At 53.2% G+C, this 13,489-nt stretch overlaps 6 protein-coding genes across 6 annotated transcripts; 1 reads left to right on the top strand and 5 right to left on the bottom strand.

The window, feature by feature from the left end:
• Window positions 1–1,364: 1,364 nt before the first annotated feature.
• Window positions 1,365–3,067, top strand: PHACADRAFT_264732 (uncharacterized protein). Its single transcript, XM_007401289.1, has 7 exons — window positions 1,365–1,698; window positions 1,746–1,829; window positions 1,884–2,251; window positions 2,303–2,373; window positions 2,427–2,540; window positions 2,594–2,715; window positions 2,773–3,067. Exons 1-7 carry the CDS (start codon window positions 1,456–1,458, stop codon window positions 2,896–2,898), a joined length of 1,128 nt encoding a protein of 375 aa, XP_007401351.1. The 5' UTR covers window positions 1,365–1,455; the 3' UTR covers window positions 2,899–3,067.
• A 1,335-nt stretch (window positions 3,068–4,402) lies between these two features.
• PHACADRAFT_264728 (uncharacterized protein) lies at window positions 4,403–5,933 on the bottom strand. Its single transcript, XM_007401288.1, has 8 exons — window positions 5,890–5,933; window positions 5,686–5,831; window positions 5,485–5,627; window positions 5,265–5,417; window positions 5,132–5,206; window positions 4,913–5,084; window positions 4,584–4,860; window positions 4,403–4,501 (listed from the first exon to the last, which is right to left on the bottom strand). Exons 2-7 carry the CDS (start codon window positions 5,812–5,814, stop codon window positions 4,591–4,593), a joined length of 942 nt encoding a protein of 313 aa, XP_007401350.1. The 5' UTR covers window positions 5,815–5,831; window positions 5,890–5,933; the 3' UTR covers window positions 4,403–4,501; window positions 4,584–4,590.
• Window positions 5,934–6,103: 170 nt separating this feature from the next.
• Window positions 6,104–7,727, bottom strand: PHACADRAFT_213912 (uncharacterized protein). Its single transcript, XM_007401287.1, has 6 exons — window positions 7,386–7,727; window positions 7,182–7,327; window positions 6,963–7,115; window positions 6,813–6,887; window positions 6,590–6,764; window positions 6,104–6,532 (listed from the first exon to the last, which is right to left on the bottom strand). The coding sequence occupies exons 1-6, from the start codon at window positions 7,620–7,622 to the stop codon at window positions 6,278–6,280; spliced, it is 1,041 nt and encodes a 346-aa protein (XP_007401349.1). The 5' UTR covers window positions 7,623–7,727; the 3' UTR covers window positions 6,104–6,277.
• A 229-nt stretch (window positions 7,728–7,956) lies between these two features.
• PHACADRAFT_213911 (uncharacterized protein) lies at window positions 7,957–9,496 on the bottom strand. Its single transcript, XM_007401286.1, has 4 exons — window positions 9,302–9,496; window positions 8,830–9,250; window positions 8,505–8,774; window positions 7,957–8,452 (listed from the first exon to the last, which is right to left on the bottom strand). Exons 1-4 carry the CDS (start codon window positions 9,472–9,474, stop codon window positions 8,033–8,035), a joined length of 1,284 nt encoding a protein of 427 aa, XP_007401348.1. The 5' UTR covers window positions 9,475–9,496; the 3' UTR covers window positions 7,957–8,032.
• A 1,190-nt stretch (window positions 9,497–10,686) lies between these two features.
• Window positions 10,687–12,035, bottom strand: PHACADRAFT_264726 (uncharacterized protein). The gene is made up of 4 exons (XM_007401285.1): window positions 11,855–12,035; window positions 11,428–11,802; window positions 10,844–11,376; window positions 10,687–10,792 (listed from the first exon to the last, which is right to left on the bottom strand). Exons 1-4 carry the CDS (start codon window positions 11,973–11,975, stop codon window positions 10,739–10,741), a joined length of 1,083 nt encoding a protein of 360 aa, XP_007401347.1. The 5' UTR covers window positions 11,976–12,035; the 3' UTR covers window positions 10,687–10,738.
• An 856-nt stretch (window positions 12,036–12,891) lies between these two features.
• PHACADRAFT_201001 (uncharacterized protein) lies at window positions 12,892–13,482 on the bottom strand (the record flags this gene model as incomplete). Its single annotated transcript, XM_007401284.1, has 1 exon — window positions 12,892–13,482. A coding segment is annotated over one exon (591 nt), but the record flags the coding sequence as incomplete, so codon positions are not given.
• Between the last annotated feature and the right edge of the window lie 7 nt (window positions 13,483–13,489).

Raw genomic sequence — 13,489 nt, 5'->3', positions numbered from 1 at the left:
GTGCCGTTGGCTCGGCCAGTCGGCAGGAGAGAAGAGTCCATCTCCGCTTGAGCTTAGAGGAGCTCTAGATAGAGTCTGATTGAAACATGGAGGTTTTTGCTGTGTCAGGGCTAAAAATGCGCGACCTTTCAGGTACTCCAAGCTCGATGACGGCCATCGAGCAACTGCACTAGCGTGAAATTCAGCCGTGAAGAGAAGAAATGTCAATAAACAGGAGACCGGTAACAGCAGAGCACAGTAGCGCGGGACTCTGAGGCCTCCACTTCGGGTGTGCGGTCTATCTTCACGGAGACAGAGAAGAGGCGCGGGCTCGGCAGTAATTACTTTCCTTAGCGCCATCGGGCGCATCTGATCCGCGTAGTTGCCGGATGGCATTTCGCGTCTTCAACTTGCGACCGCTTGAGTTATGTCACCATTTCCACCATTTACGTCTCTTAGCTCTCAATCTTGCAATGTAAGAAACAACAATCTTGTTCACCAATTTCGGCCCGAAGGAAGTGTTCGTATACAAATTTCTCTTTCCAGACCGTAAGCTGTTCGAATTAATGCAGGTACCGCTGGCTGAACACTACCGAGAAGTTCGACAGCCATGGCAGCGTCAGTGCTATCCTTATACGCGGGTAAGATCGAGGTACATCCTGTAACCTCCAAGTGCTAACTGTCCCATTTGCAGCCCTGTGCACCGCGGGGACTTCTGAAGAAGTGCTGCCATAGTGGTGTCCGGCGCCGCCGTCCCCGCCGCCACCTATTCCACAGCATGATCTCGGGCGGAGCGTGCTCTCCGCCCCGGCGAAGGCTGCGGGCTCAACACGAGGTGCAAGAAGAGAATTTCTCGGAGACGGGCGTTAGATGACGCGCTCATGACTGCTGAGGTCCTCGTCGATTAATGGCGGCAAGATACGGCAGGTAACACGACACCAGGCACCATGCCCTTGTACGACAGATATTTTTATGATGTGCTCCGCCGTGCGAGGATCATGGCGGGCTGTGTCTAGGAGGTGTGTCTTCTGAGACCACTTGAAGATCTCTGGGACTGAACGCTGGTTGAAAGATAGCTGCGGTATCTTCAGTCGACCCTAGGAGCCACACGATCTGTCAAGTACGGCACGGCAAGCGGCGCAGTGTGTTGCGATTGCAGATTGAAACATACCTTCTATCCACACGGTCCTAATTTTCAAGGTCCATGTGGTCCACGCAAGACAGTGTACCGTCGCAGTCATGGACGAGCTGCCGTTCCGTCAACCTACCACGGCCGAACTTCTGGCCGAAATCGGATTCTTGGTCAGGTACGGTGATCCTACCTCTGATGAGATGTATATAACCTATCCGCGCCCGTGCGCTAAACGGCGGTCGCAACCTCTCGGACTGCCCACGTCCCTTTCCCTGCTCGCTCGACCATAGGGCGCCTTACGACCTACCAAAACCATAGCATCATCTCATCGCCAACGAAACATCATGGTTCTCACTCGCCGAGAATATATGGCGGCGCTGCTCGCCCGCGACGATAGCGTTAATTGCGGTTCTGGCGGCGGAGACACTGGTAGCACCGGCCTCCGCATCGCGTCCGTCTTCATCGTCATGATCGGTTCGATGTTTGGTGCTTTCTTCCCGGTTCTTTCCCGTCGCTCAAGGTGGCTGGCTCCTCGTGTGCCCAAGGGCGTTTTCGAGTTTGCCAAATACTTCGGTAGCGGTGTTATCGTGAGTGATCAGGTCTTTGTCGCGAGCTATCGTTAAAAATATTCTAGATCGCTACGGCATTCATCCACCTCCTCGACCCTGCTCTCGATGAGCTTGGTTCGCCGTGTCTCAACCCTGCATGGGGCGTCTACGTACGTCCTTCCCGTCCTGGGCTATGCCTAGCTCTGATTACAATATTACTACAGCCCTATGCACTGGCCATCGCAATGCTCAGTATCTTCATGATATTCATTGTCGAGCTGGTCGCCTTCCGCTGGGGTACCGCCAAGCTCGCTTCCATTGGTATCTCGCACGATCCGCACGGCCATGATCTTGGTTCGCATGCTGCCCATGGTCCAGAGCCTGAGACGCAACGCCGCGACCGCAATGTTCCCGGCGACGAAATTGATGCCTTGAATGTCCCTTCTGAGAAAGATGGCCTCTCTGAGAAGAGTCCCCGCGAGCATGATGCCGAGCTGGCTGTGCTCACCAGCCAGCCGAGCAGCGTCGTTGACTCTCCACTGACGCAAATCATAGGTGTTGCCATCCTCGAGTTCGGTGTCTTACTGCACAGGTACGAATGGTCTCGCTCATTTCTGTTCCAGCTTTAAACATGTGCTCGCAGTGTGCTCATCGGGCTGACGCTTGCCGTCACGGACGAGTTCATCACCCTGTTCGTCGTCATTATCTTCCATCGTGAGTGGTATGGAACATATGCCTTCTGGGTAGTGGCTGATCGCCAATCGCAGAAACATTTGAGGGACTTGGAGTTGGCTCCCGGCTTGCATACATGGAATTGCCCCAGAAGTACATGTTCGTTCCCCTCATCGGCGCGTTTCTCTACGGTATCACCACTCCTCTGGGTATGTCTTAACATCTCACTTACAAAACTCGTATACTGATCCTGTGCATTTAGGCATTGCGATCGGTCTGGGAGTCCGCACGACGTACAACCCGGACAGTACAACCGCGAGTATCGTCAGCGGAATTCTCGACGCTTTCAGCGCTGGCATCTTGATCTACACCGGTCTTGTCGAGGTTAGCTGCTTCCGTCTTATAAAAGTCTCACGGGCTAAATAAAATGACCGACGACAGCTTCTCGCCCATGAGTTCCTCTTCAACAAAGACATGATGGCCGCGTCAAACCGGAAGCTAGCATACGCCCTCGTCTGCATGCTGTCTGGTTGCGGCATCATGGCTTTACTCGGCCGGTGGGCTTGAGCATCCCATCTTCAGAAGCGCATTAGTATCGAGTTAGTGTACTGTATGCCGTTCCTTCCGTAGAGTTAACAGCTGGGTCGATGGAAAATTCAGCACGCTTTTTATGGTGTATATTATCGGCCTTTGCTACGTCTAGGTCTTAGCATCGTGCTCACGAATAGCATGACTTGTTCGTTGTGTCCTCTTTGCTGTGGGTTACGTCACAGAGCGGATCAATTTCAAACTTTGATGGCGGTGAGACATGTCCAATTCGCCCAATTCGCTCATCCTGACCTGTCTTGGAACACAAATGCAAGGTGCGCTATCCACATCTTCAAAACTCTGGTGCGAGATTTTTGAGCTATTTGGGTCGCCAGGGCGGCATGTTGGCGGCGTGTCACTACTTAGTCAAGATGTCCCGCAGTACGTGGTGAGACGCGCACGCTGTCTAGACTCCCCGTGTATTGCGACTCCCGTTGCCATCCTCTTCGGTAAGTTTATCACTGACTTATATTCTGACTGCTCGTCGATACCAACAGCGACTCATCGCAGCAGCTAACCATGACTGCCGAAAACTTCAGCAAACTCTTCGCGACCATGCACTACCCGGGACCTCTTTCAAAGGAACCCTCCCTGCACCACAATGAGTCCATAATTGATCCGCCCGCCCAGGTGGGCCCAGCTGCTCGCGTCCCTGCATGCAGACTGGGAACACTCTGACTACCTCAAGCGAAGGGAACTGCTCATTGGGCTAAGGACAGTCGGCGATGATGCATGGCACAGGCTGTGGGAGAATGGGTTTGTCTCGGCGGTCCTGAACGCAGTCGCAGACACGTACTTCTGTGGATACAGTAAGGAGGAACTGCTGTCGTCCGACATCGGACGACGCGAAGAGATGACGGTGCGTGACTGCCAGCTCTCGACTGGTGACTAAGCTCTAAGCTCAAGTTTATCGTAAAACAGAAATACGTTTTGTGGTTGCTCCTCATGCTCTATCCGTGATAATCGATGAAATTCTTAGGCACAAACATAAATGAGTACGATACAGCTAGCAGTCGATGATACATTTGTAAAGAGAGCATGGAACAGGAAAGCCTTCGTCGATCTTGTTGGAGGTCGAATGATGCAAGAAGGGCACCCTGACATCCCAGAGCGCGGTCCACAAACTCCGAAATTTGTGCTGAAGGATGTCGACAGCCTCTTCTCTCTCTCGCGGATACGGATCCCGACCCTCGTACTCGGTCATAATTCGATGGAGACACGGATAGAGCATGAGGAGCAACCACAAAACGAGGTGCCAGACGAGGCGAGGATCGAATCTAATCATGTTCGGTCACGCAACTGACCTTGATTTATCTCCAGTGATTGGGAAAGAGGCGGCCATCGTAGTGTGTGTGGCGGGCGAATTAAGCAATAAAATCAGACTATAAGGCCCCGGGCTCTCGGTGCCTGCGAGCTGGAGTCTGAGATAATATGGGCCGAGCCATACGCCGCGTAATTAGAGCGAATGTAACCCGAGAAAAGCCTTGGTTCGACGGAGGTTGTAGTTTACATATGCTCAGGTTATACTGAGTCCCTAAAAGCTGTCTTTCACTAAATTAAGCTCTTCATGAAGCTGAATAGTCTGGGTGTAGGCCCATGGGGATGAATGGCAGAACGTATATCAGATAAGCGAGACCTGGAAACAGCTATCGGTATAACTCCACCTGGACTTTACACCCTCTTCTCAATAGCCGCATTGATTTGCGCGGTCGTTTGGATTAGCTGAGTAGCGTCCGCCGTTGGCCAAAAAAATCCATCAGCTTTCCCTCCGTATTGCTTCGGCAGCTGCTCAGCATCGATGATTTCGAGCAGCTTCTTGGCAACCGTCTCCTTGCCTCTCCCCACGAATCGCATTGTACCATCTTCGGGAGTGACGAAAAACGAAGAGACGCGCGCAAACATGGATAGAAGGAGCGGTGCGTTGACCGCAAGCCTGTGGGCCTATACATAATATCGTGTGAGTGGGACCCAAAAATGCCGGGAGTGCACGGACCGAAAGGTTGGGGTAGTAGTTGCTCACGATGCGAGCAAGTACCGCATTAGGAGGTCTGTTGTTGGTGAAGTCGTCGGCTGACATCGACTCCATGTCTGCCACTCGCGTCACCTGGTCCACGGACTCGTAGTCCAGATACCGGGCGAGTTTCTCCAGATTTCGCGTCGTCTGCCTGTAGTGCGGTCAGCCATCGCCGCCAAAGATATGGCAGCTACCTACTGAATTACAGCCTTTGAATCCTCATCGAGGTCGACCCACATTCGTTTTATAGCCTCAACGGTGATTTGATTGTACCTGTTGTGTTTGAGATGCGGTCCGCACATTATTGAGGGATTGAGGAAGTATAACATACAATACTGGGCGCCCTGCTTTGTCCTTGCCAAATTTGACGGCGGGAGATCTGGGCCGCGGAAACTCTCTGTTCACAAGCTCATCGATATTGACCTCTTGCCTCCAGCGGAGAAGCTCGATCAGAAGCGTCTTCGTGGAGCCAACATCGAGCTTCCTGCAATTTACGTCGAGATACTGTTTAGGTGATGACGTCAAGGCAGGAGCTAAGACCGTAAACTCACCGCGCACGCAAGAATTTCATCAGCACTACGCTCACTCTGGCGTCGGCTGCAGGGTCTGTCGGGTCTATAGTGACACCCCATATAGAGAATGTCTTGGGCGTATCGCTTTCATATGCGAGGCGGCGGATTTCAGGAAGCATGGGCTGCAAGGAAGGGATGCAGTCATTAGGTCGTAGCCGTGTCAATGAGCAAGCAACATACCCTCAATCTTCTCAGTGCATTCCACTCTGCCTCAGTGAAGCGCTGCGTAAGTTGGTTCTGCGGCTCTGACTGCGCCTTCTCGGAGGAGACATCTGACGTCGCCGGGTTGTGAGACTGATTGGCAGTCATGGCTGTGGTCTCTGCTGCTGTGGAGGATGGTGAGAGCTGAGAGCTGAGTTACGTAGGCGGCAAGCCGGAGCTTACGACTATCTATATGAGCTGCCTATCTGACGCCGCAGTGTCCTGAAGGAGAGGCTGGTGATCCAAGGAGGCAGTGCAGTTAGCTGCCTGGACCGACCAAGCCCATCTGTCTATCTTTACAAACTGCTGATAACATGGTCGAATGATTAGGACACCGTTGCCGCTTGCAGTGATGGCGCGTGACCTGAGCACAACTGAATCCGGCAAACGATGCGCTCGCTGGCCAGCAAAAATCTCCTGGATAATCTGGTAGACTAGAAACATTGAGATAACAAAGCATAGAGTACATTTGCTTGATTCCAATTATGATAGTTAACTTCTTATATCGCAGACCATATCGCGAGACTCGAGAGATGGCTATAAACACATTCTCACTTGACTCGGAAACAGGCTATACTCTCTTCTCGGCGGCCGCATCGACCTGCGTGCTCGGCGACCCAAGCTCTGGCCAAGAGAACCCGTCAGCCTCTCCCCCATATTGCTTCGGGAGCTGGTCTGCATCGATGATCTTGAGCAGCTTCTTAGCTATCGTCCCCTGGCCCTTGCCCACCCACTGTATCGCACCATCTTTGGGCGTTCCGAAGAACGATGAGATGCGTGTAGACGTGACCAGCCCGGACGGGGCGTTGATCGCGACAACGGAGCCCTATTCTCAAAGCCGGTATGAGCAGCAGGTCTTCAGAGGAGCCGGCAATACGCGTACCAAGAAGTCAGGATAGTAGTCCTTGACAACACGTTTATACGCTGCGTTAGTTTGAGGCTGGCTCTTGCTCCCGTTTTCAGGCAATACTGGCCCTACGTCTATCACTCGTGTCATTCTGTCCACGGACTCGTAGTCCAGCTTCCGGACGGAATTTTCCCAGTTGCGTGCTGCCCGCCTGCCATGCAATCAGCGGTCCGTGATTACGAGCATGGCAATCTCTCACAGAATGACGGTCTTTGAGTCCTCCTCGAGCTCCTTCCTCAAGTATCTCCCCGACCCTGAGTCGACCTGAGAATATCTGCCAATTCCGAAATGAGACAAATATCAGCTCGCATGTCGTCTCTTTTTTTGAAAGGGGGGGGGGATCACGCACATCACAGGACGCCCCGCCTTGTCCTTGCCAAACGCGACGATGCACATCTTAAACGGAGGAAAGGTTCTCTTAACAAGCTCGTCAATGTTGACTTCCTGCCTCCAGCGGAGAAGATCAATCAAGAGCGTCTTCGTCGCGCCAACATCAAGCTTCCTGCCATTGGGTTTGGGACTGCGTTCAGACGATGACGTCAGGGGCAGAATGCGAGACGGTGCTCACCGTGCGCGCAGAAACTTCACGAGTACCACGCTCGCCCTGGCGTCGGCTGCAGGGTCCATAGGGTCGATCGTGACTCCCCAGATGGAAAACGTCTTGGGTGTATCCGAGCCATCGTAGGCGATGCGGCGAATCTCGGGAAGTAAAGGCTACAAGGAAGTGACATGGTCACTGGGTGATAGTCGCGTAAACGAGCGAGCAATGTACCCTCAGTTTCCTCAATGCTTTCCACTCTGCCTCAGTGAAGCGGAGCGTGAGTGGGTTCTGTGGCTCTGCTTGCGTCCTCTCCGGCGATGCCAGACGGCTGTAAGCCTGCTTGTCAGTCATGTAATCCCTGCTGCTGTGGGAGGCGGTGGGAGCCGAGTTACATAGGTGGCAGGTTGGGGCTCGCAAGTGTCTATATGTGCCGTGTGACCTCGTTGATGCCACGCCTCCTGGTATCATTCGACATAGAGTTCATGCCGTACGTATACGGAGATTAACGCTGGCTATCTGTAGTTAGCGCAGTAATTGTCGACCTGAGGTTAGGGACATCCTTTTTGGCCTGCCTAGTAGCTGACTGAAATCGGCTCGGAAGCCCATCAACCTGTTCTTCCGTACTCAGCATCGACGTCAGGCGACCTGGAACAACTCATCTTTTGGCCTCTTCTTGTCCATCTTTCGCGAGGTGACTAACTAATTACCGCATAGCATAGCTCGTCCTATCATGTCACGAGCAAAGAGTTGACTTCATCTGTACTTGGTCGTGAAAGCGAATGATTAGCGCGTCAATACTGTTCAATACTCCAACCAAGTCTCGCAGGAGAAGTCAGAAAACGAAACAAAATTTATATTGCCCTCGCCCAACAACAATATCACTTCAAGGTTGCGAAGCCCACCCGGTTGTTCCCTAGGTCGAACGTAGAGTACACGTTCTGCAAGAAGGTGTCGCCCACAACCCAGAATGAGAGCGAGCTCGATCCGACGACGGCACCGACGCAGTCACTGGAGTTGCTGCTGACCCGACCGAGATTGAAGAGCGACGGATTGATCGTGAAGTTCTTGCCGCTGAAGGTGAGGCTGACATGCTGCGTAGAGGAGCAGGGGAAGGTGTAATAGCCCGGAGCGACAGTCGACGACGCATCCTTGGAGCCCGGGATGGTAGCGTAGAACTGTTTGACCTGGGATGCATTGGCGACGATGAGAGTTGTACCGGTGTCGATGACTGACTGCACGTTCTTGACAGGGGTAGAGCTGTTGACCGAGACCGCGTCTAGCTTCACTTGCCAATAACCCTAGAAAGACGTAATCAGAGGCTATTGAATGGACTTTGAGATATGCTCTCACCTGAGTCGTAACTGGTACGTAGGTGAAGCCACCAGTGTAAAGATTGCTATCAGCGCCACCAAGCAAGAGTTCGGCACCAGAGCTGGAGAGCTTGAACGAGAAGACAGGTGTCGAGATTTGCTTCTGCGCGACGAGCGATTGAAACACGGGAGGGGAGTTGTATTCCGAGATAGACTGATACGCCATCCCCATGAGTCCGTCCGCAGGGAAGTTCTTCGGGGCAAAGGAGGACGAGTATGCTGAGGCCGCGCCCAGCCTCTGCTTCGTCGCCTACACGTAGAATTAGCTGTGACAGCATAATGTGAACGCGCTAGCCATAGCTTACCGTCAGTCCCGAAATCGATACCGTGTCATTATACTGATCGCCCTGGACAGACCCGGATCCATACTGGAGATTGAATGTCTTGCCTGCATCCGCGGAGGTCGAGCTACTCGAGGGGCTATATTTGGCGTGCCCTTGGCAGTTCGAACTGGTGCATGATGGGCCAGGTACGAAGAGATCGCTGCTGCCGGTATCGAACTGGACGGTGAAAGTCTTGGCTGGTGTACCGACTGTAAGCGCGCCCTGCCAAAGCTCGCCGCTGTTGTCGTCGGTCAGAGGTTCAGTTCCCTTCGCAGTGGCGGCTCGACGTTTTAATGTGCTGTCATCCCCGTTGTCGCCAAAGCCGTCGAGGTTCGAGGGGATTGTGAGTGGATGAGCCTCGCCAGTGTTAGCTTCGTAGGCCGCCAACCCGTTTGCAAATTTGCTTAGAAGGGGTCAGTTTACAGGAAGGCGCACAATGAGTCACGCAACGTACGAGTTGGTCCTGTCAAGAGCAGCTAAGAGGGTAGATATGTCGATGATCTCGGCGACGGAGGAGAGCCCATCGCGCTTCTGCAGGGCGATCCGGACGCCGCGGCCTTGCAGGGGAGATGGAGAGGCGGCGGAGATGAGGGCGAGGGCAGAGGTAACGAAAGCGATGGTCAACATCGTATACAAGATAGAAGTGGGTATATGGGGTATATGGGGTATAGGATGGAAGTCGAAAGCAAGAGCACAGCTGGGTTGCCTGGACGCATCCCAAGCCTATTTATCCTCTAGAACATGAGCGCTAACTTGAGAAGTTCAACAAGTCAGCCGCGACGCGCTAACGGCCGGTAGGTCACGTCACTGGCAATAGCTCTTCCGGAAACGACAGCGGCTGGCAGCGATCGCGGGGAGAGATCGCGCTCGAGAACCGGGTTCATCTCAAAGCCAGGCCAGACACAGCCGGCGAGGAACAGGAATATGCGGGTTCAAGGAGGTGTGATAACGCTTCAGCCATTTTCACAGCCCGATTTCCTGTCAGCAGTGTGGAAGCAAGACGAACTTGTTCATGTCAGAGGTCCCAAGTTTTATTGTACATACGTTCATCACCCCGTTGATCTGCGTGGTGTCCCATCCTCAAAGACACAGCAAATAAGAAAGCAAACATCCCTCGAAAAGTGTACAACGAGACATTGAGCTGTCTGCCATAGGATGAAGAGCGTTTGGGTGGGCATGTAGTTGGCGTAAGTTACAAGGTTGCGCATTCCAAACAGGTAACTTTAATTCAAGCGGAGTGCAAAGTACGGAATACCCCGAGGACTTTGTGGCGCTGTACTTGGCTGAGGTTAGGGTTACCCTTTTACGCCATGCCGCTGCACTGGCAAGAAGAGGGATCTTGTTCGGCAGCTTGATATTTACACACTCAATGTCATCTCGAATTGCGGCGCGTCTTGCAAGCTTGAAATTCGCAGTTTTGTTCGATATTCGGCGGTGCATACATCGCTGGGCTCGTGAAGTTGTTGGTTCGCACTTCGTCGTAAGGGTCTCTCTCGTCACAGTTATTTGTCGTGCTGACATGACTGTGTGCCAGGGCAAGCCTTGCCAAATCTCTCGGGCAACAGAATTCCCAAGTTGACTATTTCCGGCATTCATGTCTCGTGGCCGGAGAGGAGCCTTGGACCTTGTGCTAGCCTGTCCACATTCAACCCTTTCAGTCCTAGAAAGCAGCAAGAAGCAACACGAATATCAATCTTGTCTTTCTAAAACCCTTTGAAAGCCTTGTAGTATCAAAGCGCTTGACGCGCTCTACAGCGCCGCCACGGTGCAGCTTGGCTACTGGCAGACTAAGTAATCTCGTGAGTCGTCTCTGACTAAGATGTGCTGCGGGTCGCTTGAAATCTTTGATATTGATCCACTAATCAGAAACCCGAGATTACTATAGAGGCAGCTAAGCGCGCGTAGTGAAAAGGCGGATGATTTTCTCCGGGTAGTCCCAATGCGGCTGGTGCAAAGCTCAACCTTGAGACAACGAGAAAGCCGGCGGTACACTCACGATGTGATTGCATCCATCCAATCTGCAAAACTCAATGTCGCGAAAACGACTCCCCTCGGCTCGAGATGCCTCCAGCCTGTCCCATGTAAACTTGGCAGCAGAGATAGAGTCGCCCATCGTCTCGTCGCACCACGCGTACACGATTCTGATCGCCGGCATTGTCCCATCCGTCCGGAATAGCGCCCGCTCAAAGTTCTCACGGAAGACGTTGGGAGTGATGCGGAGGATGGGCAGGCTCGAGCGGACGAACGCGTCGCGATCCCGGATGGCGTAACGCACCTCCTTCGATACGCGGAGTAGCGTCGGCGTCTTGGAAGAGTCAGGTGGGCTCTCGAGCGAGCTCTCATGCAAGGGTGAGCGAGCGCTGAGTTCCTCGGGTGTGATGCTTTTGAAATCATCCACCGTCGAGAAATAGTACGAAAGCCAGACTTCGGAGAAGTCGATACGCTCGTCCATTGACAGAGACGCGTCGCGGAAGGGATGATACGAGCCCTGCGGGGCCCCCTCCCCACACGTCGAGCCCAGCACGGGATCTTCTCGCTCTCGGTCATCATCTTGTTCAGAAAGAGTGTTAATATACTCACCAAGAAGAAGAATCGTGCGCAAATAATTACTCAGCACCTCGCGAGTCTCTGCTGATAGGGATGCAGCGTGGGCCAGCAAGGACGTCGCGAGATTGTTGCTCATAGACCACGTGAGAAGAGCCATGCCACCGACCAGTTTTCCGTCTGCTTGAGCAGTCGGAGGTATGTCATATGTTGTCGCGAAATGCCGCAGAAAGGCTGCAAGCTGCTGCCCTTGCGCCTTCATAGCGCCTGCTTGTTTTTCAGGCTCGCCACTCTTGATCACGTCGAGCTCTTCCTCGGAGAACTTGGTAGATCCCGGATAATCTCGTAGGTTGACACGGACCAGTCGCAAATCATTTGACGCGGCATGCGGAACCAGCTTTTGGAATATCGCTGATGGCGAAGAGAGTTAGTGGCGCAGATATGATTAGATGGGATAGCTCACCTCCGTGGAAGAGTAGCCCATGCAGTAGAATTACGGTGAGGTATGTGGAAGAACCAGGAGGTGCACCTGTATCCTCGAAGAAGAGGACGGTGCCGTTGTTATCGACTGGCGCTGTCGGCATTAGATCTGGCTTCAGCTCGGGAGTTCGCCGCTTTTTACGTTTATCTCTTTCCAGCTATCTGAGTATGCAGCGAGTCGTGGAGGAGGATAAGTCAGCGCAGGAAGTGCTGCTCTTTTAACCTGTACTCTCCGTCTGTGAGAAGGATTGAAATCAGATCTGCAGCACCCCTCATGGCTGGTCACAAGTTGATCACCAACGTTATACCCGTGTGAAGCATGTATGGGAGATCGAATACAGTGTAGGACTTGAAGTACTACTTGGGGACACTCGATCAATCTTCGTTTCCCTTTCACACATCTCTTATATATAAATGATATCTTCTCCAATTGAATAAATGAATACAAAACAAGAAACGGCTTCGCGTCCGCCACGCGATTAACGTTCTCCCGGCAGCTGTTTTTGTTGCCGATGACGAAGGGCGTCGGAGACGAGGTAGGCGGAGGCGAGATGACGAAGGCCGTCAGAGACGAGGTAGGCGGAGACAATGTGAGCGCCGTCGATCGGGCCGCAAGACTTATATAGAGGAGGTAGCCCTAGGTAGCCGGAGGAAAAGGGGCAGTGAAAGATAAGGTGATAAGAGAACGGTTTCTTATCTGGTTGAAGATACGAGTAATACGAGTAATCATTCTAACCCGACACTTGACATTGGAATATTGTCATACACAATTTTGATACAAGTGTGTTATGGAAGTAAGCATCTTTGTGAATGTTAAGCTCGCTGTGCGACTTCAGCAATGTCGCCTTGAATGTCGCTCAAACGGACGCGCTTGGCAATTCTCGAGGCTTTCTGATACAGTTGTAACAGGCTCGGTAGTCCGCGCGAGAGCAAAAAGCTAGTGCTCTTGTATTGCAGCTGATGTTGCACGAGGATACCCGGAAATATGGAGGAGAAAAGCCCATTTTGCCAGGGTTAGTCTTAGCTGGAACGCTCTAAGGGAGTCCCAGGTGGCGGCGTCAGTGACGGCGACCGAGATGACCGGCCACTCGAGTTTGTCAGAGAAGGCGTAGTCAGCGGTGTTTGCAGAACTGCCCGATACGTCTCGACCTTCTTCCTCTCGTCCTTCACCGCCGTCTCGACCTTCTCCAGCTCCCGCTCCTTGTCGTACAGCTCCTTGTGCGCCTCTGAAAGCCGCTCATCCAGAGCATCCATCGTGTCCTGCAGGCAGGCTACGGTGTTCCTCGTGTTCTCCAGTATCGCCTCTCGCTGGAACATGCCTGGCGTGACCTTCCGGGACGCGAACTTCTTGTCGCGCTCTGCCTCGACTGCGCGTACGAAGCCGCTATAGGTCTCCAGCGCGGCTGCGTGGTCGCCAGAGAGAGTGGTGGCCTGCTCGACTAGCGAGTCGTTGGCCTCCTTCAGCTGCTCGTATTCGGACTTGAGGCTGGCGTGCTGCGACGCAAGAGTGCCGTTCGTTCCACGAAGGCGCGCCAGCTCTGCGTCGAACTCCGTCTGCCGCCCCTTGTGCCCCTCCAAGTCCGCCGCCGACTTCTTCTCCGCCGCCAGCGCCTCGTCG

The sequence above is a fragment of the Phanerochaete carnosa genome (genome assembly GCF_000300595.1).
Source record: "Phanerochaete carnosa HHB-10118-sp unplaced genomic scaffold PHACAscaffold_12, whole genome shotgun sequence".
Classification (NCBI taxonomy): Eukaryota; Fungi; Basidiomycota; class Agaricomycetes; order Polyporales; family Phanerochaetaceae; genus Phanerochaete; species Phanerochaete carnosa.
The sequence above is the reverse complement of the archived record's forward strand: the minus strand, read 5'-3'. Positions and strand labels throughout refer to the sequence as shown.

What these genes read in the sequence shown, in the direction of transcription:
- PHACADRAFT_264728 (XM_007401288.1), bottom strand. Translation starts at nt 5,814, where the DNA reads ATGACTGCCAATCAGTCTCACAACCCGGCGACGTCAGATGTCTCCTCC. An exon ending in ATGAAATTCTTGCGTGCGCG is followed by an intron (nt 5,418 to 5,484) that starts GTGAGTTTACGG and finishes CGTAAATTGCAG; the next exon opens with GAAGCTCGATGTTGGCTCCA. An exon ending in GATTCAAAGGCTGTAATTCA is followed by an intron (nt 5,085 to 5,131) that starts GTAGGTAGCTGC and finishes ACCGCACTACAG; the next exon opens with GCAGACGACGCGAAATCTGG.
- PHACADRAFT_213911 (XM_007401286.1), bottom strand. Translation starts at nt 9,474, where the DNA reads ATGTTGACCATCGCTTTCGTTACCTCTGCCCTCGCCCTCATCTCCGCC. An exon ending in GCTCTTGACAGGACCAACTC is followed by an intron (nt 9,251 to 9,301) that starts GTACGTTGCGTG and finishes ACCCCTTCTAAG; the next exon opens with CAAATTTGCAAACGGGTTGG. An exon ending in ACGTACCAGTTACGACTCAG is followed by an intron (nt 8,453 to 8,504) that starts GTGAGAGCATAT and finishes ACGTCTTTCTAG; the next exon opens with GGTTATTGGCAAGTGAAGCT.
- PHACADRAFT_264732 (XM_007401289.1), top strand. Translation starts at nt 1,456, where the DNA reads ATGGTTCTCACTCGCCGAGAATATATGGCGGCGCTGCTCGCCCGCGAC. An exon ending in ACCCTGCATGGGGCGTCTAC is followed by an intron (nt 1,830 to 1,883) that starts GTACGTCCTTCC and finishes ATATTACTACAG; the next exon opens with CCCTATGCACTGGCCATCGC. An exon ending in CGTCGTCATTATCTTCCATC is followed by an intron (nt 2,374 to 2,426) that starts GTGAGTGGTATG and finishes CGCCAATCGCAG; the next exon opens with AAACATTTGAGGGACTTGGA.
- PHACADRAFT_213912 (XM_007401287.1), bottom strand. Translation starts at nt 7,622, where the DNA reads ATGATACCAGGAGGCGTGGCATCAACGAGGTCACACGGCACATATAGA. An exon ending in GTGAAGTTTCTGCGCGCACG is followed by an intron (nt 7,116 to 7,181) that starts GTGAGCACCGTC and finishes ACCCAATGGCAG; the next exon opens with GAAGCTTGATGTTGGCGCGA. An exon ending in ACTACTATCCTGACTTCTTG is followed by an intron (nt 6,533 to 6,589) that starts GTACGCGTATTG and finishes CTTTGAGAATAG; the next exon opens with GGCTCCGTTGTCGCGATCAA.
- PHACADRAFT_264726 (XM_007401285.1), bottom strand. Translation starts at nt 11,975, where the DNA reads ATGCCGACAGCGCCAGTCGATAACAACGGCACCGTCCTCTTCTTCGAG. An exon ending in GCGCACGATTCTTCTTCTTG is followed by an intron (nt 11,377 to 11,427) that starts GTGAGTATATTA and finishes GAGAGCGAGAAG; the next exon opens with ATCCCGTGCTGGGCTCGACG. An exon ending in TGGATGGATGCAATCACATC is followed by an intron (nt 10,793 to 10,843) that starts GTGAGTGTACCG and finishes GCTTTGCACCAG; the next exon opens with CCGCATTGGGACTACCCGGA.